The sequence below is a fragment of the Mustela nivalis genome (assembly GCF_964662115.1).
Source record: "Mustela nivalis genome assembly, chromosome: 5".
Classification (NCBI taxonomy): domain Eukaryota; kingdom Metazoa; phylum Chordata; class Mammalia; order Carnivora; family Mustelidae; genus Mustela; species Mustela nivalis.
The window spans coordinates 81468401-81494141 of NC_139024.1; the positions used below are offsets into that span (position 1 = coordinate 81468401).

A 25741-nucleotide genomic window follows, 5' to 3' on the forward strand; every position below is an offset into this window, starting at 1 on the left:
CAGTTTAAGAAAAACAACAATGTAAATAGATATCAATTATTCTCAATATAAAATTATATTATTATAAATCCCCATTTTTGAGGGACTTTGCAATAATTTTGCATTGTCAAATTTCTTTCTTTGTAGCAAAGGACACAATTGGACCCTTTGTCTGACATATGGGTTATAATATTTGCAAATGCAGGTCAGATGACTTAAGGAGGAACTGTAGATCCTTGCTATATGTGAAGTCATGTTTGCTAGTTCTACATCCTTTCTGAGTTTAAATAGTGTGCCTATCAGCAGAATAGCCATGAAGAACTTCAAGAAAGCACTCTGCTCTCAGCTGTAATCTTTACTTGTAAGTGATCAAAATACTCTCATTGAAAATAGGTGAAGAGATTGAGAAACATTTTTTATTATACATAGTTAAAGAAAATGTTTGTACAAATGTTTGTAATTTGTGAGCAGATAACCTCTTTTATATTAGCAAAGGCTCATTCACCATTCCAATCAAAATTACAATTTTATATCTCACTTAATAATAAATAAAATTATATAGAGTTTACATAATGCTATAGTATCTAAAATAGCAACTTGCACACTTACCCCTCAATCCCTGCAAACATGCACTTTTTTCTCTTTGGAATTTATCACCATGTAATAGGTTAGCATGTGTTTTAGCTGTGAGCATCTGCTTTGTCCACCTCCAGCCGTCATTCAAATAAGACAGGGGTTTTTATCTGTTTGGTTCATCATTGTCTTCACAGTGTCTTACAGGATCTTTGGTGAATAGTAGGTACTCAGTAACTGTTGAGTATTTGCTCAGCAAATCATTATGGCTAATTTAACTGGAACAACCTGAGTATATTAAGCCACAAGATTCTTAAACATGGAGAAATTAAGAACTTACTACTGGGGAGATATTAGAATTTTGAGATTGAATCCATTACCTGCATTTACAGATGGGATCATTGAGATAGGAGGACTACAGGACCTCCCAAGGTCACTTAGCTCACAGGTGGAGCCTGGATTGGACATCAGCATAGCTGGTATGTGTTCTAACTACTCTACTATTTCCAGAAGACAGAAAGGGTGAGGGCTTTGGCTTTAGCTACATGTGTTGGGGGAAAGAGAAGTAAAAGGTGCTGGAACCTATTACCTCATAAACCCTCCATGCACATTGAGGGTCAAGAACCATTTCCTGCTATCCCAGGAACCCCTCTTTACCATTGCAATAATTTTTGAAGCAAAGAAGTCTTAAAGATTTCTGTTCTTCTCTTTCCTGAGCGAACTCTGATGTATTCTTGGGAAGATGTTTTTAAGTCTGAAGTTGGTCTTCAAAGTTAACTGATTTTGTGCTCAGACTACCTAGTCATAAACAGAATAATACAAGTGATGTAAGTAGTGCCCCTCCGTTTATTATTTTCTCAATATCTGGAAAAAGGCCAATGTTGGAGTTTTTCTCAGGTCGCTTAGTAATTACAACTATGATCACATATTTTTTTTAAAATATGTGACTTTATTAGAAAAAGAAAGTTGTGGGATTTGGCTCTTCTGGGTCAAAGTCCCAGCCTCCCACCTCTGTTCCCTCCTCCCCTGCCCCCATCTCCATCAGTTCCCTGCTTCTGTACTCTCCATGGGTGTTTCCCCAGACCTCTGCCCACTCTCTGTCCTTGGGCAATTGCTCTTTTCTCTGTTTCAGATTTCCTGAGGGGTGAAGGGGTGGGGTAAGGTTTTGAGCCTACAGCAATTCTAGCCCCAGAGGGTGGTGGCTAGGGTGGTGACTGGTGGGGGAGTGTGGGGGGAGGCCTGCAGGGGCATTGGTGATGCCTGTGATAAGGGACTCCGGGGCCTCTGTGCCCCCACAGGAAGGAGAAACTGCAGTTAGGACAAAGGTCACAGCACTCCTGAGGGAGGAGAAGTGTGAAAATCTTCTGTTGACTCTGGCTCCTTGACATCTAGAGGCTAGGAGAAGAGAACATTTTAGGAGCCTGACTTTGCATTTGAAGAACTCTGCACTCTATTTCTAAGGTGGTTTCACTCCATGGTTGGCTTTAGGTAAAATGTCTAAGTGGTCATCCAATATCTGGTCTCAATCACTGAAAATACTGTCCAGGAAGACCCAATGTCTTTTAACCTACAGTCAGATTAAAAGTTTCAAAAATGCAAACATTTGAGAGAATTAAATAAAAAGCAATGTTTTTATTAAGAACAAGGGTTAAGGCACTGGGTGCCTAGAAGGAGTGGTGGTAAGCTAGACAGCAGGGTCAGGACAAACCTTAGGAATGTCAGCACTCTGAACACTTATGTGAGCCCTGGAGCCTGGTGGCTGGGACTGGACGTTCAGCCAGCAGTTACTGCATGGTGGGAACCAGGAGTCCAAGAGCATATTATTTATGAAGATATAAACCTAGAGATGTCTGTCTGAAGTTTATGGAACCCCAGACTCTGGGCAGAAACTCAATAAATGGGAAGCAAGTCACAAGTTTAAGGAGAAATCCAGTAAAAGTTGACTCCACGGGATCCCGATCTACAGAATGAGGGTGCCCTAAACTCTAGCCAGTGGTAGAACAGAGAGCCCAACTTGGTGACACAGGTGAGTCACTGTTGAGAGTTCACCTGGGAGAAGTTGGGGCCTTGGACACAGGGAGTCAGGGGAGCAGACAAGGGAGGGTGCTGTGAAATGCTTAGGAAGAAACCTCTGAAGACTGCGGTGGAAGTGACACACTCCTGTTGTAGTGGACAGCTCATAGGCGATATGTGAAACAGAGAAAGTGTCAAGAAACAGGTTTTCTTAAAAAAACAAACAAAAAAATAAAAAAAACCAAAACACCACTCAGAGAAAAATACTTTGGTATTTCTATCCTTTATTTTTCTGTTTTATTTTTCATAGTTGAGCCAATCTCCAAATACATAATACAGTTTTATGCATGTCTTTCTGCCTAATATTATGGTGTACATTCCCTCAAACCATTAAATACTCTTCATTGGGCTGATATTTAAAATGCTCTTCTCTCTAGATTACTTCATCGTAAGAATACAATATATAATGCATATAACATACAAAATATGTGCTCATCAACTGTGTGTGTTACTGGTAAGGCTTCTGGTCAACAGCAGGCTATTAGGAATTACGTTTTTGTAGAGTTCAAAGTTCTATGCAGATTTTTGACTGCAGCAGGCTTGGTATGCCCCAACTCTCATGCTGTTCAAGGGTCAACTCTCCTTGCGGAAGTCTAGGCTGTTTATTTATTTACTTATTTATTTAAGAGACAGTGAGTACAAGCAGGGGGAATGGCAGGCAGAGGCAGAGGGAGAAGCAGGCTTCCTGCACGGACCTGGGAGCTTGATGCTAGGACTCTGGGGTCATGACCTGAGCCAAAGGTAGACACTTAACTTACTGAGCCACCCATGCACCCTTGAGCTGATATTTAGTGATTATTCAATAGCTCATACAAAGAAAAAGCAACCACTTAAAACCTGCCTTCTAGAACTTCTGGCTTCCGAAAAAGCTGGAAGTGCCACAGGGGAAAGGCTCTGAACCACAATCGTAACAGTAACAATAATAGTCATGAAATCCCCTGGAGCCCTGGAGCCTGGTGGCTGGGACTGGACTATTTCTAAGGCGGTTTCACTCCATGGTTGGCTTTAGGTAAAATGTCTAAGTGGTCATCCAATATCTGGTCTCAATCACTGAAAATACTGTCCAGGAAGACCCAATGTCTTTTAACCTACAGTCAGATTAAAAGTTTCAAAAATGCAAACATTTGAGAGAATTAAATAAAAAGCAATGTTTTTATTAAGAACAAGGGTTAAGGAGCACTTCAAGGTAAATAAATATTTGAGAAGAGTCCAGAAAAGGACCCCAAATTATACTATGTTGTGCTTTTTATCTTTCACTATACCAAGCGGAAGGCCCGTCCTGATGGATGGATGCCGTTTCCATCTTCCAGTCTCAGGGAAAGAATGCAGAGACCAAGAATGTTGGGGCCTGGGGGAAGAATGTCCAGCAGTCTGCTTTTGCATTTCCCCAACCACCGAGGTTCCAGGCTGACATAAAATTTTAACTTAATAATAATGCAGTGAGACCAAATTGCAGATCAGAAACTGAACTGTGTGTTTTTAGCTTCCATTCCTCCAGGCTGGAACCTTGGCCCTTGAAACTCAAAAGCTAATTATTTAATATTTTCCTTGTTTGCCTACTGTAGCATCATCCCTTTCCTGAGACATAAAGATGAGAAACACTGAGGGCAAGAGATAAGAGCACATGACAGTGAGAGACAATGCCCTCTTGCCCCCTTGATACCATCAAATGTCCCACCAGAGAAATAGTTATTGCCCTGGCGATGACCAATATACATCTTTTGGCCAAGTTCAAGGTTCAGTTTATGTGCTGTGGTAGACCACGGTCAGGTTCTAGTGGGCCTGATAAGCAGTAGGAGATGACGGCGGAGATATGTGCATGAGGAAGAATTCACTTGTATGACAAATTCTTCAGGCCTTGAAGGTTGGCACGGCCCCTCTTTAGCCTGGTAGTACAAAAGGACGTTATTTGGGGCTCGTTTTGATGACTATAAAGTTTCATTTTCCTGGATTTATACTGATGGAGTACAACTGAGTCTGAGGATGTACATTCTGTATTTTCAATAACTATAATCTTAGATATATTTGATCATATCCAATCTATACTATTGCTAATGAATTGTTTTTTTTTTTTTTTTTTTTTTAAAGATTTTATTTATTTATTTGACAGAGAGAAATCACAAGTAGATGGAGAGGCAGGCAGAGAGAGAGGGAAGCAGGCTCCCTGCTGAGCAGAGAGCCCGATGTGGGACTCGATCCCAGGACCCTGAGATCATGACCTGAGCTGAAGGCAGCAGCTTAACCCACTGAGCCACCCAGGCGCCCCTTGCTAATGAATTGTAAAGCTCATTCTGATAAAGAAAGAGCAAAGAAGTTTGTTCTTAATGAAATTCCTCACAGTTCATATATTGTGGTAACTAAACTTTGAATTGTATTGTTTGAGGTCTGGTGTTATTTAATGAAATTATGGTAACTAAGATTTCTGCCTTTCAGGGGTGCCTGGTTGGCTTAGTGGGTATAGAGCATGTGACTTTTTGATCTTGGGGTTGTGAGTTCGAGCCTCATGCTGGGGTAGAGGTTACTTAAAAATATATATATATATATAATTTCTGCCTTGGGGCGCCTGGGTAGCTCAGTGGGTTAAAGCCTCTGCCTTCGGCTCAGGTCATGATCTTAGGGTCCTGGGATGGAGCCCCGTCTGGCTCTATGCTCAGCAGGGAGTCTGCTTCCCTTCCTCTCTCTCTGCCTGCCTCTCTGCCTACTTGTGATCTCTGTCTGTCAATTGAATAAATAAAATCTTAAAAAAAAAATTCTGCCTTTAGAACCATGCAAATGATGACTGCCTCTTTGGTGGCAGATTATAAATTTCCAAAGGTAGTGCAACAGTCTCTTCCATCCTACCTGTTCTTCTCAGACCTTGCTATTTTCACATCAAGAGGTGGGGCCAGTTTCCCTCTCCTTGAGTCAGGGCAGTTTTGTGACTCTGGCAACCAATAAAATGCAACAAAAGTAACTGTGATTTCTCAAACTGAGTCATTAAGGACAATGACTAAGCTTAACACTGGAACACTTCCTCCAAAGCTTGAAGCCACCATATAAGTTCTCCAATCACCTGGAGACCATCATGCTGGGAAGAAGTCCAAACAAGCCCATGTGGAGAAACCATGAGGAGGAAATGCATGAATTCATTGACCCAGTATTATATTATTGGATTGTTATGGAATTACTTATATCAAAAAATTGGAAACAACCTAACAAATATCTTAGAACACAGTGCACTTTTCATGAGTGCAACTACTTGCCAGTTAAATTCCAAAAAACAGAAACAGCACAAAATCTTGAAATTGGAAGGATATTTCTTTTTCACATTCCACCAATAAAGCTACAACAAGAAAGTGCTTAGCAGTCTATTTTGTTAGCAAAGTTATACACATTATTTGCGTCAAAAAGGCAAAAGACATTGTTAGCACAATGAAGGAGATGAATTTCATCCCGTAGGCAAGGTCGTTTATTCTCTGATTTAAATGTATATTTTGTAGAAAGATGGCCATATTCCTCTGACCGAGAAATTGGAGACTTGTCTATTATTTAACCTACAATCCTAAAAATACAGAAAATGAACAAAAATTAGGTGGACAATGGGAAAGTTTTTCATGAAACCAAGCTTTAGGGGTCAATTTTGGGGTCGGTACCATTTGTCTTTATCTTGTACACCAGTTTCGTTAACATTTGCTAGAAGATGCTCCACTCCGAAAACAAAACAAAACAAAACAAAACAAAACAAAACACAACACACAAAAAGCCCATGCCTGTATTGCTCACATGAGACCTCATGCCAATAAGGAAAGCTGAAGTTCCATTAGTATAATTTATTTAAGACCACATGGAAGTTTATTTGATACTTAAGTCACAAAAAAGGACACCAACACAAAACTATCTGGCCTGAAAGAGTTAATCCTCAGCCACCTAAAAAGTAGCTCTCCAGAATGACTCACTTCTGTACCTCGAAGATTTCAAATCCTTAACTTTATCTGGATACCAGGCTAATTGAAATTTGTACAATATTTCCTTTTCCAGACAGTTACACTTGCGCATGTCTCAGGTCTGTGGTGGCTAGTTTCAGCTCTCTGTCTCAATAGACTTGATAAGGCGGTATTTTGGTTAATATGTAGCAAAGTTCTCAAAGTACTCTAGCAAACTTCCTTGTCTGTAACGTACCCTTGGAGTATTTGTCTATTAATTTCGGCTTTGTTTGCTTTTTAATTTTGAAATATGTATTGGGTCTCAAAGGGTTCTGTTTTTCCCCTCTGCAGCATCGTTTGACTGTTTTTCGGATGGGTCTTCATTATAATGGTGCCACTTTCTGCTACAGCGGAGATGGTCAAAAACCCAGTTGCCTGCTGAGCTGAACCAAGCCCAGAGAAGTGAAGCTGTGGATGGTCCGAAGAGCTCCAGTTTCAGACGGTGCCAAGTGTCACAGGCTCGCTGAAAGGCAGTTTGCCTTTTCTACATTGTTTACTTCCCATGCGAAGCTCACTGCTAGGATCTAACCTTTAGATGCTTTCTGAGTAAAAGGAAACTCAATTATGAAATAGCTCTTACGTGACTAGTACACGGTATCTAGGATATAAAGGTCTAGAGTAAATGGTCTAAATGTTATTTTAAAAGGCAAAGATACTTTCACATGTCAGGAAAAAAAAATACCCCAAAACTCCAAGCTCCACCAGCCACTCTTTCAACAGAAACTTAAAGAGCTGATACAGTGGGATGGAGAAATGAGAAGAATGATCATCGAAAAATCGCCATCGGTGAAGTGATGAAGAACATTCACTGGCTGATTCTGAAACTTGTCAATGTTGCGACTCTTGGCGGCATATGGATTTCTCTGGTACAGTGTACAGTTTTAAACCACTGCCTAAAGTTATGTGTAACTAACCTGGTAAGTTCTGCTGCTCTAATATTTCTCTTTGTAGGAACTGGATCATGTAGAATTCAGCTTGTTAAAAATGGGTGAATGATTTTCTCATGAGACGTGGTAGCACTGCAAGAAAGATACCCCCCCACCAAAATAAGTTAGGAACATTTTAAATTACAGAAGGTAAGGGAGGGTTATTTTATTTCTTTAAGTTATCTGCTCATAGATTTCTTTTTTTCTCTGTGGGGGAGGGGGCATAGGAATTGGCTTAAAGAGGCTTACATGCAATAAATTGTGCATGTTTTTAAAATATTAATTTAAACTTGTCTATTTCCAAACCATTTGTTTGTCTTGAAGCAAGAAATAGGGTTGGCCATAGGGCCATGTCTTCTAGTTGCAGACGGCAGTAGCATTTATGGTGGGGATGGAGGGTTGTATGGGGAGGTGGATGCCCAAGGGAGCAGATGCAGATAAAACAACGTTTTATTTGAAAAGCAAGACTTGTTTTTAAGTTCCTTTACTTCTACCTGTGCATTTGTAATTTTTTTTCAATAATGAGTTTTCTGAATATCCTTCCCCTATAAAATCTTCCATATCTTTAAGTTATTGGGACATGGTTATGCTTCAAATAGCCCCTGAATCAATTGTAAAAAACAAAGAAACAAACAAACAAACAAACAACCCCAAATATTTTCTAGCCACGGAAAGATGTACACTTCTTATCTAGAGACAAAGGAAATAGCTTGACAGCTTACGAGCTATTTATAGTCCTACTTTTTCCAATAATAAAAGTACCCCTTGTTATACTAAAGTGTTGGGGGTAGAAGTCCTGGGTGGATAAAAAGGCTAATTATCTGTGTTACACTATTCTGGCTTAATTTAAACTGTAGATTAAAACACTACTTAAGCTTTCTATGGATAGTAGCATTTTTTAAAAAGTTTGGTATTTTATATAAATCACTGTTGAAGACCTTATTGCCATTAAGGTGGGATTGTATACATTAGGCTTTGACAGTCATCATCCAAACTTAAACATGGAAAAATAAGACTATAATATGTATTCTTTTTTTTTTTTTTTTTAAATTTGACAGATAGAGACCACAAGTAGGCAGAGAGGCAGGCAGAGAGAGAAGAGGGGGGGGAAGCAGGCTCCCTGCTGAGCAGAGAGCCTGATGTGGGGCTGGATCCCAGAATCCCGAGACCATGACCCAAGCCAAAGGCAGAGGCTCAACCCACTAAGCCACCCAGGTGCCCCATTTGTATTCTTTATTGAATAATTTAAAAATTTCCCCTGATTAGAAGATATATTTGCTGCAAAATATTTATAAGGTATAGAAGTAGAGAAGAAAAAGAAAAACTCATTTTCCCTTCAAAAATGTATGTAATTTTATATACAGTTGTGCATCTGTCTTTTTCACCTAACGTGACCTTGTAAGTTTTTCCTATACCCTGATATTTTTATGGAAATGGGATCTTCAGTATATTTAGAATATTCCCATCCTTTAAATGTCCACCATAATTTGTTAATTTCCCCTTACTGTCAAAGCTGGTGTTGGTTGTTTCCATTACTGTAGTCTCTGTTTTATTTTGTTTCATTTTTTAGTTATGTTTAGTTTTGTCTTATCTTTGTGTGGGCTCCTGGGTTTCAGGCAGTAGGAGCAGACAGTCTGTTCCTTTGTTGCACTGCCTTCCGCTCACCACCCACAGACACAGGCCCCGCCGATGCGGTGGCCACTGGGATAGACATGGTCTGCCAATTTGCCTAGCGCCTCTCATCAATGTTCTCCATCAGGGCCTCCCACACAGGGCCTGGAGGGACAAAAGCTAGGTGAATGCACAGTGGATATAGCCATGGATCAAGGGAAAGTATATGTAAAGTGCTCGAGTTTATGATACTGTTCACATTTTTCATGTGTGCCATTCTTTGAAGCCTGGACGTTAGCTGCGAAGGTCATCTTTTATTTCACTGGGTGGTTCTTGACTCGGAGGCATCTTTGCTTTTTAAAAAGAAACACAGAGTCTTATATAAAAGAAAGTTTAGAACTGCTGTCCAAACATACACAGATCATAGTTCTATGCTGAGCATGAACAATTTCTATCATTTGAGGGATCTGTAGGCATTAGTTGAATGTAGTAACTGACTTAATATTTTTGAGTTATATGTGCCTGTGCTGCAGAGAACAAAAAATAATGAAGGTTCTTCAGAACACTAGTATTGTAGCAGCCTTCGTGAAAAAGAAACAAATGACATCAACAGTCAAATAGTTTACGGGAATGCTTTTTGCCAGCTTTTTGTAGATTCACAGGGCACAACAGCATATTAATGGCTTTGTTTAATCATAATTTTCTGATCTTCTTTGGCAATAAAACCTTTTTTTTTGAGTAGCAAGCCCCAACAACTCAGGAACTAGAGTTGAGAAATGTTCTGTTAGAAGCATCAGTTCTATTCAATGCAAGGCATTAGAAACTAGAGTTCAGAGGTTATCCTGTTTTTAAAAAAAGAACAAGGGGCACCTGGGTCTCTCAGTGGGTTAAACCTCTGCCTTCCACTCAGGTCATGATCTCAGGGTCCCAGGCTCTCTGCTTGGCCTCTCTGCCTACTTGTGATCTCTGTCTGTCAAATAAATAAATAAAAACCTTTAAAAATAAATAAATAAATAAAATGAAAAGAAAAAAAAAAAAGAACAAGCATCAATACCTTTCTTGTATATCAATGTATAACTTTATAGCAAGATAATAGAACAGAACCAGAATCCAAAAATGCAATAAAATATCCAGGAATTAGCAGTTTTTACTGGTGTCGGGGTGGGCAGAACAGGAAGAGGGAGTACAGTGTGGGAGGGAAGCCGTGCACACAGGAAGTGTGGAATATGACAAAGACGGTGGTTCCGACCAAAGTGGGGCTGTTCGTTTACCATAAAAAATAACACCTTCCTTCAGTAGGTGAGTGAATAAGTAAATTGTGGCACATCCAGACAGTGAACTATTATTCAGAGCTGAAAAGACATGAGCTTTTGAGCCATGAGAAGACGTGGAGTGAACCTTAAAGACATACACTAAGTGAAAAAGCTGACCTGAAAAGACCCCGTACTGGATGAATCCAAACACATGACATTTTAGAAAGGCACAACGATGAAGCGATCAGTGGTTGCCAGGCGCGGGTTTGTACGTGGTGGGGAGATGCATAGGGAAAGCGCAGAGGATTGTTAGAAATGGTGAAAATACTCTGTACAAATATCACGATGGATACATGTCACTGTACATTTGTCCAAACCCACAGAATATACAACTGTGAATGAGCCCTAAGGTAAACTACAGACTTCAGGGGATTATTATTGTGTCCACGTAGATCTATCCTTGGTAAAAACTACCATTCTGGTGACTGATGTGGATAATGGGGGCGGCTATGCATGCGTGGGATCTGACAATGAAGTCTGTTTTTTTAGTATATGTACTGCTGAAGCCAGCACATGTTTTTTTTTTTTTTTTTTTTTTTTTTTATTTATTTGAGAGAGAGAGAGAAAGCAGGAGGAGGGGCAGAGGGGCAGAGGGAAAGAGAGAGAGAGAGACAGAAGGAAACTCCCCGCTGAGTGCAGAACCTAATGGAGAGCTCAGTCTCACAACCCTGAGATCATGACCTGAATCAAAACCAAGAGTCGAATGCTTAACCGACTGAGCCACCCAGGCACCCCAAAAATAAAGGTTTTTTTTTGTTTTTAAAGTTCAGGCAAATTTTAAAAAACCTAACTCCTTAACAATATTACCAGATTCACATAGATTCCAGGAGTTGTTAAAAATACTGTGATTTAGATAAAACAAACAACAGAAACAAAACAAAACAAAACGAAACAAGACTTCACCCCATAGATACGTTGGAATAAATTAGAAGTGAATATTTCTACAGTCTTGGAGTGGCAATGCCTTAAGAAGGCTGTTTCAAAAATACAGAATCCCTACAAGAAATTATGAATAATTTAACTACTTAGAAACTTAAATTATTGAACAATAAACAGAGCACAAGGAAAAGCCCCCCAAATAGGCAAAATATTACATAAGATATTTTTAAATATAAAAATATTACAAGAAATTATGGATAATTTAACTACTTAGAAACTTAAATTATTAGACAATAAACAGAGCACAAGAAAAAGCCCCCCAAATAGGAAAAATATTACATAGGAAATATATTACATAGAAATTTAACCAAACCTTATATATAAAAAAGTATTTAAATTAAGTTTAGGGGCTCCTGGATGGCTCAGTTGGTTAAGGGGCTGCCTTCACCCCCTCACTGGCTCCCTGCTCAGTGGGGAGTCTGCTTCTCCCTCTCTCTCTGATGCTCCCCTGGCTTGTGCTCTCTCGCTCTCTCTGTCAAATAAATAAATAAAATCTTAAAGACAAATAAAACAAGTTTAGAACATGAAGCCTTGCTTCACAAAATAAAAAGCAGAAATGGCTAACACCTATTGATAAGTATGCAGCCTCACAGAATTGCAGAACGACTGACTTTGCTTTCATCAAATTGGCAAAGATAAAAACATTTATAGTTGGCAAATGTGGGATAAACCAGTGCTCTCATGCTCATCAAGAAATATATCTGAAGAGATTATTGCATCACTCACCAGAGAGAAGTTTAGGAAAGTTGTTTACACCTAATATTACTAATATCCCCAGTGCCTGGTACTGTACTCTAATAGTACATTATTCACATTATTCTGTGAATCCTCACAGAACTTTATACAATAAATACTATCTTACTTATGTATCAGATGAGAATACTTCAATGTCACATGAGGCGCAGGTGTCCTATATGACTAAAATGCAAAGCATACTGCTCTGTTTCATTCCTAGGGTAGGAAGTAAAGAAATGAAAGTAGTTCCGGATGAGGGGGGTGGGGCGGGAGAGACAAACTTGTGCCAAGTGGTAGAAATGTGTTAAGAAGATTTAGGATCCAGGGCTGGGGTTGTGGGTTTCCAGTGGCTCATTGAAGGATGTGGTGCTATGGTAAACTGAGGAGGAGTCTCACTGCAAAGGGAGGACTGTGAATTTGGTGCAGATCACAGGGAGCATCGTACTTTGGTTAAGAGGACAGGTTCTGGAGACAACTCTCAGCCTTCTTTACATTTTAACTCTTGAGCCATTCACTGAATCTCCCTGGGTCTCAGCTGTACAAGAGGGTTAGTAATAATACATACCTACTAGTGCCATTGAGAGGTTGAATAAGATTTAGGGTAAAACAGCTGGTAACTTGTCGGAACGTTGGATCACTTGCTGAATGGTAGCTCTAATAATGTGGACAACAGTTGACAGCATCTTCTTCATCACCCCATAGACCTGACTCCTGAAGCTACCTTGCTCAAGGCCCTGTGGTGGCTCCCTCTTCAGCCCGTTAAATTTAGTCTTGAGAGCTGCCAATGAAAGGACTCAGGACTGTTATAATGTGACTTTATGGTCACCAAGAAACAGCTCTGTTGGCCTGCTGTTCAAAATGAAATGCAGAAACTACCCAGCAACTTCTTTTTTGTTTTTGTGAGCAACAGATTTTTGAAGGAATCTGAAAAAATTTAATTGCAAATGCCCTCTTAGACTTCATTGTATATGATTGTGGTTCAATCATATAAAGGGGAATCAATAGCTTTTTTTTTTTTTTTGAGTGAAATCATGGAAACAAAGCATTATTTTGCCCATCGCTGCAAAATTAATCTAAAAGATTCAGTTCTGACTCTCTTGAGTATTTCTTATCAAAAATCAAAACACATGAAGCATCCTCCTTTCTCTACAAATGTAATTAGGGAATGGAGGCCAGAGCAATCTTCATTCACACATCAAATGGCAGGGGAAAAAGCAACTTTGGTTCTTTGGTTCCTGTGTCTGATTACTTCCTTAATGAAACCTCAGAGTGCAACGCCATTGGAGGAGGAGAGCCTCCTCCAATGAATGGCTCTTACCTAGAAGGGGAGAGAATGCTCAGTGAACTGTGTTCAACGGATCTTCTCTTCCCTCTGAAAATCGAGGGCTATTCAGAAGCCCTCAAGAAAGGCTTCAACCACCTGGAGTGGGGTGTGCCTGGATGGCTCAGTCGGTTAAGCATCTGTCTCTTGGTTTCCGCTTGGGTCCTGATCTCAAGAATCATGATCTCATGGGTCATAGGATCCAACCCCACACCCTGCACCAGGCTTCCTGCTGGGTGGGGAGTATGCATCAAGATTCTTTCCCTCTATGCCTTTCTCTGCTTGCTTGTGCTCTCTCTCTCTCTGAAATAAATAAATAAATCTTAAAAAACAAAAATGAAACTAAACACCTCCAGGACTCCTTTGGATTTTCTATCATCTCCTGGAACATATCTTGCTTATAGTGCTGGGTCAGGTAAGGTCAGACAGCATGCTCCTGGCTGGATTAATCATCTCTTCAATTCAGTGTTTCAAATCCTGCGACTTTTCAGGGGATATTCTGAGCAGTACCAATTAGAGGTACTAGGTCTATTCACTTAGTTATCCTCTACTCATATTTCTAAGTCAGTAAGTGAGGGATGCTGACAATTAGATCTATCCATAGAACTCTATTGGCACATACGTGATCATCATAGGCCCAATATTGTCATCCTCTGTAAGCCTTTTAGTTTATCGAGGACTCTACATACGTAACAACCAGGAGAGGAAGGACGATTTATAAGATTTCCCCCCCCTTTGTTTCTATTTCTTTTAGCACAAAAAATCCTTAAAATATGAGAAAAAAACCAGAGTAATCTGATGTTTTATTATATGTGAAATTCTGAATTTATATTTTTTCACTCTTCTTAGACTGCTTAAAACAAAAACAAAAACAAAAACAAAACCTGACCATAATTCATCTTTAACACCAGAATCCTTTGACTTGATGAATTGACTAAAGTCACAGGCTTCCTTCATACAGTGTGAGAGAATATGTCCATGGTCCTTAACCACTCCTTACAGGCCCCCTGCTTGGCCTTGATAATTTCTGCAGAATTCTCAGGCATTCAATCTTATAATGTGCATTGACATTTTACCAGATTTCATGACTGATTTAATGACTTTAAAATATTGTACTTTATAGTTAGAAAACACTATTCCAGGAAGCTTTTTTTAAAAAAAAAAGCTATGGTAGTCATACTGGACACAAGATTGATAGCTGGTGTTTCTGATCTCCTTCTTCACTTCAGGACCGACAGCTTGACATTGGCACGACATACAATCTGAGTGAACCGGTGAGTAATCACTTCCACTGTCAGGAAGTTTATAGTGTTTGCATTGATAAGAATGGGACCATAGTCAGGTTTTATTACAATAAGAATAATTCCTAAGTAGAGTCTCATTTCTTTGTCCTTGATGGAGGAAGTTCAACTGAAAATAGCAAGAAGTCTAAATTACAGAATATTCAAAAATGAACCCAGGCACAGTGTGTTGAGGAAGAAGGAACACACAGGACTAAGCCAACTCCATGATTGGCTGTGTGGCTTGGGGCAAATTACTTAATATTTCTGAGACTTCGTTTTATTACCTGTTGTCTCAGAGGGTTGGATGAGATGGTCTCCAGTGTTTCTCCTAACAATTACATTTATGGTTTTATTACTGGTTTGCACCTGTATCCACTTATTCAACTAGTGTATAGTGACTCAAAATGAACACACTTCCCCAACTGTGGACTTCTTCCAGTTTTGGTATGCTGCCTTCCGGTTGAATCCCCAGTTTTGAGTTTTGCTTGTTGTGCAAGGACATGGCCAGGACCCATGATATGCTCGATGCCACGGTGTACAGGACTTTCCCTGCTGCCAGCTACCCAGGGGACAGGGTGCTCCTTGAAGATTGGGTGATCTCTGGGTTCTAGGCCTGTCCATGCCACCTCTGCTCAGCAACCCAGCTGCCTTGCAGTGAGTCACTCCAAGCCCCACTCTGCCTGGAAATAGGAGAAGTCTTCTTAGGATTGCAAAGGTTCTGATCCTTTTGAGACCACAGATTCCTAGATAGATACATTTTGTTACTATGTGGCACTAATCAGGAAGCAAGAAAAAGTCACCCTTCTCTAGTCACCATTTTCTCTTATTATGTCTCTTGCAGTGCATCCAAGGATGTCATTTCTGGAACTCTGTAGAGCAGGAAAACTGTGCTTTAAAATGTGTAAGTATTAATTATATTTCTGTTTCGGTACTAATATCACTTTCAATAGAAAAGTTGTCTAAGAGGATTCCCATTTGAATTTCCATTGGCTTTCACGGAGTTTGCATGACCCTAAAGGAAAAGTATGATAGCCTGACTAATACATAATAATGGTGAAAAATTGAGATAAATGCTATTAATGCAACTGGAGACCCGGGGAAGTGAATGCAGACTGTGGAACCCAGGAATACCCATAATTGCTCTAAACTATAATGGCCTTTTAGTAGACTGTTGTCAGGCATTTGTCAAATTCCCTACTATTGTGCTTCTCAAACGTTAAAGTTCAGTTATCTAAGGATCTTGATAAAATGCACATTCTGATTCTGAAGACTTGGGGCAGGACATGATTCTGTACTTGTAACAAGCTCCCAGGTGATGTGATGCTTGTAGTTCCTGAATGACACTTTGGCCAGCAAGGCCCTAGGTGGTATTGGGAGTTTCTCTGTAGGTAACATGGCAGCATTCTAATCCAGAGGTCACAAACCCCTTTGTTTACTCCACGCTATATAGAAAATACATCCCCAAATGCTTTATTTTTAATTTTTAATTAACCCCAGCTTTACCACTTAGTGTGTAACCGGCTAAGGAACTTCACCTCTTGGTACTTTACTTTCCCCCTCAATACATTAGGATAATAATAGAATTTCCCTCTTGTATTGTGCCGGATACACTGTCATTACTCTGATATAGTGAATAAGAATTTTGTCTTTTAAGAGTGGATTCCTTTGTTCAGGTTGTTCAGGTCTGAGGTTGAATCATGGTGATTTGGGGTAATCCTAATATTGTTTCCTATTAACAAGTGAAACTCTATTGTTGAGATTTAAATAAGGCCATTAACTTCTCCTTCCAAATGGTGCTCATAGCTTTTCTTGTATGGTCTTGTGCTCAGGTCTCTGGAACAGGGTTAGGCTTACTCTCACATTCCTGGCTATGTGCCTCATAAAATGGGAGTTACCAAAAAGTAACTCCCATTCTTTTACCTTTCTTTGGTGCCATTTTTTATGAATTCCAATGGAAATCATCCTTTGGTCTGTGTTTGCTGTCTTTTGCTCTGACCTGTGTAAGCCCATCAGAAGGGGTCTCTCTTTCTTGTTCCCACTGTCTGTTTCTCAGAACATTGTGAGAGGCAGACAGCAGGTGCTCAGACAGCACTTGCCAGGTTACTGAGTGGGAAGGACCATCTGATGCTGGCGACAGTCCAGGCAGTACAGTCGGCACCAGAGCAGCCAGTCCAGATAGGGGCAGGGACACCTTTGCTAGCCAGAGCTGTTGGTGGTTTCCATGTCAGCTTCTGTCTCCACCGGGCATCTGCCAACACCTCTTCATTTTCTTACCCCGTCCACCGCAGATCACCTCTTGGTCAACTGGGATTTTCTTGTAGACATCAAACTGCACCATTTTTCTGGAGATGCAAACAGAAGGGAAGAGGGAAAATTTAAGCCCAACATGGGCTCCACCTCACGATGCTGAGATCATGACCTGAGCCAAGTTCAGGAGTCTGTTGCTTAACCAATGGCTCCCCACAAACATAATTTTTATAACTGTTCATACAGTGGCTTGCCTGGACTGAAGGCCCAACTCTGGGTTCCTTGATTTTGATTGTTTTTATCGGTTATTTGTCAATGGTGGGGCAAGAAATTAATTTGAAAAAGTGTCATTAAAATTATTTACAACCTTAAGGATTTTAAGTAATTTCACTTTTCTTTTTTCCTGTGCAGAATGACACCTATGCCCCTGTTTGTGAGGTGAGTTGGCAAGCACAAAACGGATGTCATCAAACCCCATGTCTTTATCTCTTAGATTTAAAAAGCTATTAAAATAAGAATGAAGAAGCCGCCTAAGCCTTCATAATAAATCACAGTAGTCTATCCTTTAATATGTATAGTAAAAAAGAACACTGTATTTACAATTTTCTTCCTTCTTCAACAGACTCCTTGACAACATTTTAAAGCACAGCTTTTAAGATATTTTATTATTGTTTTTTCCCTACTATGATAATAAGTGTCTTCCTGCTGACTCTGGCTGCTCAGGTCTCTTTTCGCAGCTCCCTCGCCTTCTGCTGGCTCCTCCCCAGCACTGGATTTTCTCCTCTTTTTCAGAAAGACCTTAGGGATTTCGATTTTTTTTCCCCCACTTGATCTTCAATTGTTCCAGATTCTATGGTCTTCAGAATTAGTTTTAGGTCAACCAGAGAGGTTTATGGAGAAAATATATTATTTCTCAGTTTAAAACCCATGTTGTATTCTATTTAAATGTCCTTGGAACCAAAGGACAGAACTATTTTATTCTGTCTGGGAAAGGAATATAACTTACCATCCATTAATAAAACAAAAAAGTTTCTTTCTACTAGAGAATAAAAATAACACAAAATGTTACATCGGATCATTTTCTCAATAGTCTGTGCTTTCTCTGAGCCTGAGTGATTTTCCCCTGGGAGTAGATGGGGCCAAGGTGTGAGCGGGAGGGGGGGAGGCCAAATTCACTCCATATGTAAAAAAACAATTATAAGTCTTTCCTAATTGAGATTTTTAAAAAATCAAAAACTGCCCGAGAACTTTTATGTGGTTAAAGTAACATTGCCACCTCCCCCACCAAAACCATCCCTGGGAAGATAGTGCTAAGAAAGTCAGGGATGGTTCAAGCCTCTTGAGCCCAGAAGCAGCCTGAGATTGGATTGCTAATGCAGTAGTTTCCTGGTGATCAGCACCGCTGCCTGCTGTCTGTGGGTATATGACATAAAGCTTTTCTCTCTGTTACAACTCACATTATTATTCTGTTCTTTTCTTTGTATACTGGGCTGTTTTACACTTTAAATAAAGTAGAACTGAACAGCAATACATGCTATAGAGGTACAGAGATTGAGATAGATCTATGAAAACTAGATGTTTAAACTCAGCTACCCACACCTGTAGGAGAAAATCAACTCTTCAACCATTAATGCTTCAACCTAGGAAGCTGGGAATTTCTGCACACATTTGTTGGAGGCAATAGTGTTGGAAGAGTTAGCTTAGCAAACTATAACTTGGAAAATGATGTCAGCCAGTGAGATGGCTTATCCCTGCTAATTGAAAATGCAAATTAAATCATATTGTTCCTAAAAACCTTTCTATGGCTTTGCATTGCTGTTGAGAAATCTTATGAACTACCCTTTGCTGGGCCCCATCTTGCACCCCCTCTCCCTTGTTTTCTGCCTGCCACATGGGCTTTTCCCTCTTTAGAATATAGAGGGAACATCCCTGCCTCCTGGCTTTTGTCCTTAAGACCTTTTATGAGCCCAGATGCTTGCAGTCACTCTGGTCCTGCTCCAGAATCCTCTCTGCGTGGTTCTTCCTGAGTACCCTGAGAAGACAAATTCTCCTTCCTGCCTAGTCATGCCTTATCCTTTACCTTGCTTTATTGTCTTCATAGCAGTTCTTGTTACCTGAATGTATTTTATTTAATTTTTTTTTAACTCATTGTTTGTCTGTCTGTCTGTCTTCTTCTTCTTTTAAGATTTTATTTATTTATTTGACAGAGAGAGAGAGAACAAGAGCAGGAACACGAGCAGGAACACAAGCAGTGGGAGGGAGAGAGGGAGAAGAGGCTTCCTGCAGAGCAGGGAGCCTGATGTGGGGCTCGATCCCAGGACCCTGGGATCATAGACCTGAGCTGAAGGCAGACACTTAACAACTGATCCACCCAGGCACCCCATGTCTGTCTTCTTCTAAGAGAATGTAAATTCCATGAAGGTGGGGAACTTACCAGTCTTGCTTACTTCTAGATCCTTAAAGCCTATACCATTGCTTGGCACACACACAAAGTATGTACTCAATAAGCATTTTTTGAATGAATGAATGAATGAATGAATGAATGAATAGTTTTTAGGGAAAGGAAGCCACAATACATGTGGAGAGGCTGTACTAGGGGAATCCCAGGATGGGGGTGGGCATGTCCTTCTTGGATTACAGGAGTAAGAAAAGGCATTGCCACCATGTGTGCCTGTCTGATAAATACAGGGGTGGAGGGGTGCCTGGGTAGTTCAGTGGGTTAAAGCCTCTGCCTTCAGCTCGGGTCGTGATCCCAGAGTCCTGGGATCAAGCCCCTCATTGGGCTCTCTGCTCAGCAAGGAGCCTGCTTCCTCCTCTCTCTCTCTGCCTGCCTCTCTGCCTACTTGTGATCTCTGTCTGTCAAATAAATAAATAAAATCTTAAAAAAAAATACAAGGTGGAGCTAGAGGGATGAAAGTTGGTTTTACTACTATGGGAGAAATTGGAGTGTGGACTAGAACAGAGACAGCAGACTGACATAGCCCTTGGGAAGCATGAACTTGGCTTCTGCAATGGGAAAGGTAGCTCAGTGGCCTGGGATACACTATAAACATGCCTCGCTCAGGGGTTCTGGGCTCAGATTCTCTGATTTCCCTAAATCTGACCACCTTTAGATTCTCTCTAGGCAATTTGAGCGCTGGATAATGTCATTCTAAGCCCAATGTTAGATGAGAGAGAGGGAGAGGGAGAGAATCTAATTTATAGTGTTGCCTCCACTTGATATAACATTTAAACTTCTTAGAATACAAACTTCCAGTTTTAATATTAATAAGTTCTGGTGAATTTGTTAGCTAACTTATTAGCTAATAGCCAATAATACTGCATTCTATGCCTTAATGTTGCCAAGAAAGTAGATTTTAAATGTCCTCACACAAAAAAGCAATGGTAATTACATGATGGGATGGAGATGTTAGCTAATGCTATAGTGGTAATCATTTTGCAATATATAAATGTATCAAATCAACATGTTGTATACCTTAAACTTACACAGTTTATATGTTAATTATATCTCAATAAAACAAAAAAAAATACAAGCTTCGTAGAGTAACAAAATAGTTAAACGCCTACATAGATCCGAATTTTATTATATATTTTCCTCTGAAAAGATGCAGGAAAAATAAACCCACAATTTACTGGATAGTCAGGACTTGCAATATTTCCAAATAAACTCTATTCTATTTCCTTTCTTCTTCCTTCGTTTTACTGCTTGGAAAAAAATTCCAGTTACATCATAATTTTGTTGCCACTTGGTATATTTATTCAACAAGCATTTTATTGGAGCCTGCAAAAAGAATGTGAAAAGTATACTAAGCCCTTAAGTTAAATAATCCTGAGCCCAGACTGAGGTATTTAAATTAATCCTTAACTAAGCAAACCCGAGTTTATCAGTCTGCACTTCCCTTGAGTGAATAGGTCAAACATTGTGCAGCTAGTGTTTGCAAATTACTTGGGATGTTTAGGGCAAATGTATTGTGTCATGGTTTCCACTATCTCCATGAGAAACAACAGCATGTTGTCCTAGGTATTATAAATGCAAACTGAATGAAAGCAGGAAGATGGATCATGATTGTGTTATGGTCTTAAATTTGTGCCTTTTCTCCAAAGTTTTATCTTTCCTTTTTCCTTTCCTTCTCCTTCCTTCCTTCCCTCCTTCCTTCTTTCTAACGAATGCTAATACATCTGTTAAGAGTTGCAGGAAATTTATGTCTGGGTCGTGAAAATGTTTACTGTTTTAAGTTAAAGAAGTAAAATGCTAATCATTACTAAGTTTTTGTAGACCTTAAAATGTAACATTAGTATTAAGGTATTCATTAAGATGTTCAAATTACTATGAAATTTAGTGAGTTTTTAATTTCTGAAGGAAAGCATGAGTATATAAAATAAATAGACATCATTTTAGCTAGAGTTTCCTGTTACTAACTCACTAAACCTTTGACCAAGATGGCAAACATTTAATTGCATTATTGAGCTCAGTGCTTTCTGACATTGTGGGATGTCACTCATTAGAGGATCATGAAATCAACTTAGTGAATAAAGAGTCACAACAAACAAAATGAAAGAATAGACTAGAACAGAACATGTATGATTGCATCACAGGTGCAGGATTTCTTAATAGGATGAACTTGTTCTAAAATTAGATGTAGTGATGATTGCACAGTTCCATGAATATATTAAAAAACACTGAATCCTGTACTTTAAATGGGTGAATTTTATAGCATATGAAATATGCCTCAGTAAAAGTGTTAAAAAAAAGGGGAAAAAAGGTAAGTACTATTTCCAGATTTTTTTCTCCCAACATGTATGTGTGTACTATGTTGTTTGTTAAATGTCTTTTGGAATTTGGGACATGGTCAAAAAAGTTTGAAAGATGTTCTTCTAATCCCACTAGCAAATGGAAACTTAAAGCATTGCAGTTGAAAGAATTGATAGAGAGGTATACTTACACACCAGGCACTTGAATGTCATGATGTAGTTGAAATGTATCAACAAAAGCAGGAGGAAGGCTGGACTGACCAGGATGGTACATGTCTCTACAGCGAGAATCCTGCGAGGTCGGCTGCAGCAGTGCTGAAGGTGCATTCGAGGAAGAAGTGCTAGGTAAGCAGTCATATGCAATGATTATTCAAAATACTGGATACCACTCTAGGGACCCATGCATATGTAAGGAGACTGGGTCATCTCTTCAAATATTTAGGCTTTTACATCTCAGCATTAGAAAAAATTATAAATAATATGATATGATGTGATATGATATGATATGATTTCAAATGTGGAAGCCATTGTGATAGAAACTCAGGAAGACTCTTCTTCTAGGGGAAAATAGGGGGAACACAGCACCTGACTGAGGTTTAGAATTTGAGGTTCTACCCTCAATTCGGTAAGTGAAATCACTTCTATCCTAATGAAAGAAACGACTATGGATCGTAAGCAGATTGACGTCAGGAAATGCCACTATTTAATGAACCCAAAACACAGGAATATTTTATTTAATGTTCATTTAATTGTTCGGCTACCAGATAGTCAGTAGAGTAGCTACAACATGCATAGATCCCTACAAGGCTCCGGGAAATTCACTGAATGTATAAAAGCTACACTTCTTGCTTTTAGATTGTGAGTAAGTAGGTGTGTCCAGCTCCCTCTGTCTGATTCAGAGCAGGTTGGGTGTGTCTAAATGGCTTTGTCCTAGTGTGTTAATTCTCTAGTGGTTTCTGAAGAACCAACTCTTTGATAAGTCACAACCTCAGTGTTACTAGTTTTCTCTTCCAGAATTTCCAGGATCTAGTGTTACTAGTTTTCTCTTCCAGAATTTCCAGGATCTTGCTCCCAGTAAGAGATAGATAGCTCTTTTCAGACAGGGAAATGATTGATTATTCCATAAATTGTAGTCTTTGTTTCAAAGGCTTGCTCCTTGCTCTTGGTGGCCAGTGGAAATTGGGAGGATCTTGCCTTGCTGTCCTGATTTGCTTCTGTTCTTTAGACAGAAGAACCTTGACATTTCTGTGCAGAGATGTATTACTATGTTCCATTCTTTTCCTACTATGCAGTGAGAGTTAGATATGGATAAAATTTGTATTCTGTGGCTTCCAAACTGTATACCGAGTTACCCTAATGCATTTTATCTACCTCATAGGAAGGCATGGGGCATTTTGAACATTCAAGGGAAGCATAGGATAGTTGACATTTTCTGGACATCCTTGGAACTACCAGTTGGAGGTAGTTTATGGTATAAACAATGAAATGCACTATATTCCTTTCTATAGCATAACTTTGCAATGCTGAGTTTTCTTTTCTTTTTAAGATTTTATTTATTTGACAGAGAGAGATCGCAAGTAGGCAGAGAGGCAGGTGGTGGGGGGGGGGGGCGGAGCAGTCTCCCTGCTGAGCAGAGAACCTGATGTGGGGCTGGAGCCCAGGATCCTGAGATCATGACCTGAGCCAAAGGCAGAGGCTTAACCCACTGAGCCACCCAGGCACCTCAATGTTGAGTTTTCTGATGATTGCTGTGATAAAAAGCAAAGACCATAAAAAACTCAGTCTGGAACAGGAGATGTTGATGATGGTGCCCAGTCTGATTATAATACTGAGAAATTGTGCTGTCCCCAATAGGCACACAGATCCCATTAGTGTGTAATCATTTTTATTTAAGATTTAAATACATATATTGTCTTTCAATTTATGTGTGTTATTTCTTTCAAACATCTACTAAGTTGAAAGGACATGTATACTTGAGTTACAATACTTAATTAATGGAGCTGTTAGGTAATTCTTTTGGTCCAAGGAGTTATGAAAAAATAACTGGGAAATTAAAGATGCCAGAACTGAGAAAGTTTAGGAAAATTTGATTTCCATTCTTTTCTTACATTCCAAAGTTATACTACCAACTTAATTATATACTCTATTAGAATACAAACGAAATCAATGCTTTATTTAAAATTTCTTGACTATGGATCAATGTCTATAGACCATTAACAAATGAAATGCACCAAGTCTAAATAAAGGCAGTTATGTTTATAGACCATATCTTAAATTTGTTAGACTGAATCTTTTTGCCCATACACCTAAGATTATGTTTGTCTCTAACACATATGGTACCTGGCCCATTTATCTCTGAGTCTGCTACATTATTCTCTTTTAGATACCATCCATGTCTCTTTTCCACAGTGGAAATGGTGATAGTTAACAATATATTAAAATAAAAAGAACTATTATTAATTAGGCATTTATGAGTCAGGCACTGGTAAAAGTAACTTATAGATATTAGCTCTTTTTGAGCTCAGAGGGATAAATACTATTATTATCCCCATTTGAGAGATGAGAAAAATGAGGCAAAAAGTGTATATATTTGCTTGGGATCATATAGAAAGGGATGAACTTGAAGATGAACTAGAAAGGGAGTAATTTGATTTTAACTCTCTAATCTAATTCCAGAGCCTTTTCTAACCCATTTAGCAGTGTGTTGAAAGTAGTATACAGCTCAATTCAGCTTCTCTTTCTCACTTAGGTAATTCTTGTCCTGACGTTTTAGAACAAACCTACTTGACCTCTCATTTTCAGTACATATTGCCATGGCTTTGAAACATGTATCTCCAGTTAGCTGTGAAGTTTACATTTGTTTGTACTTACTTGTATAATTCTGGTCCTTTTTACCAAGTTCTCAGCTCACCATCCTGATTCTTTTGAATCTTCTTCCTTACTCTGCTGACAACTCTACACTGGACACCTCTTTAAAGTGTCAATCTCAAAAATAAAATAACCAGTTATCTTACTGGCAAAATGAGTTATTTGGGAATAGCAAAGGAATTGTAATTCAGGACAAGCAAACAAGGCAAACCATGGGCAAGTCTGGAGAACAAAGGGAAGCTCAGCTTTTATAGAGGAAAGGAGGAAATTGGGGATGATTGTTTCGAACAAAAGTTCACCAGAGAAGAATAAGAGTTCGAGGTTGCGACAGTTTCTCATTGTCTGTGAGAGATGGTTAGTGCATTGTTGCTGGAGCAAGTAGGGCTCTTCCTTCTTTTTCTTAAAAAAAAAAAAAAAAAAGATGAAATTCCCATGTGATAAATGTCCTCCTTGACAAAATAATTCTTACTTCCCTCTTAGTGTTAGTTCATGCTGCAACCAGGAATGTGTGTGTGTGAGAGGGCCCCCTTTAGGGCTTCTCGACTCCATTTTATACCAGTGTCCTTTATTTTTTGACAAAGGTTTCCCACAGAATAGTCTATTAAGCATCTCACACCATAAAACAGGTGGAGAATGGAACTGTGTTTTGCTTGTATAGTTATATTAGCTAAAAATGAACCATAAATAGAAGAATCAGCAAAGAAGTATTGTGCTAAGTCTCTCTGTGGGCTAGAACCTCAGATGACAATGGTTTTCTTCGTTCTGGGTCACAGAGTATTCTGGTAGTATAGACTTTAATTAGTCCGGATTAAGTATCTATAGTGATCAGAATGGTGCCAACTTTTAACCAGAAAGAGAGAGGTCATGGAAGTTTGTATTTAGCCATTTTAAACTTCTTACAAAAACTTACTGCGTTTTCTTGGCCAGAGTAGTCATTGTTGTTTTAAAAAAGAAAGCTTATCCTCTAAGGCCAGGAACAAGACGAGGATGCTTGCTTTTGTCACTTCTATTTAGCATAGTACAGGAAGTCCTAGCCAGAGCAATGAGGCAGGAAAAAGATATAAGCCATCCAAATGGAAAGGAGGAAGGAAGATTGTCCTTGTTTGCAAATAATATAATCTTACAAGTAAAAAATGCTAGGGGCACCTGGGTGGCTCAG

General features: G+C 39.3%; 1 protein-coding gene across 3 annotated transcripts in view; it reads left to right on the forward strand.

The window, feature by feature from the left end:
• Positions 1 to 6813: 6813 nt before the first annotated feature.
• The window catches only part of ROS1 (ROS proto-oncogene 1, receptor tyrosine kinase), a 134145-nt gene continuing 115217 nt past the window's right edge, over positions 6814 to 25741 (forward strand). For 2 of the 3 annotated variants that reach the window (XR_014311894.1, XM_082731016.1), the window contains exons 1-5: positions 6815 to 7504; positions 14662 to 14706; positions 15557 to 15616; positions 17374 to 17400; positions 21999 to 22059. Coding sequence is in view for 2 of the 3 variants with exons in the window: in XM_082731016.1 (XP_082587142.1) it covers positions 7382 to 7504; positions 14662 to 14706; positions 15557 to 15616; positions 17374 to 17400; positions 21999 to 22059 (316 nt within the window). In the remaining variant the exon portion in view is untranslated. Of the gene's footprint in view, positions 7505 to 14661; positions 14707 to 15556; positions 15617 to 17373; positions 17401 to 21998; positions 22060 to 25741 lie in introns of all 3 variants that reach the window. The other variant, XM_082731017.1, reaches the window with a different exon arrangement.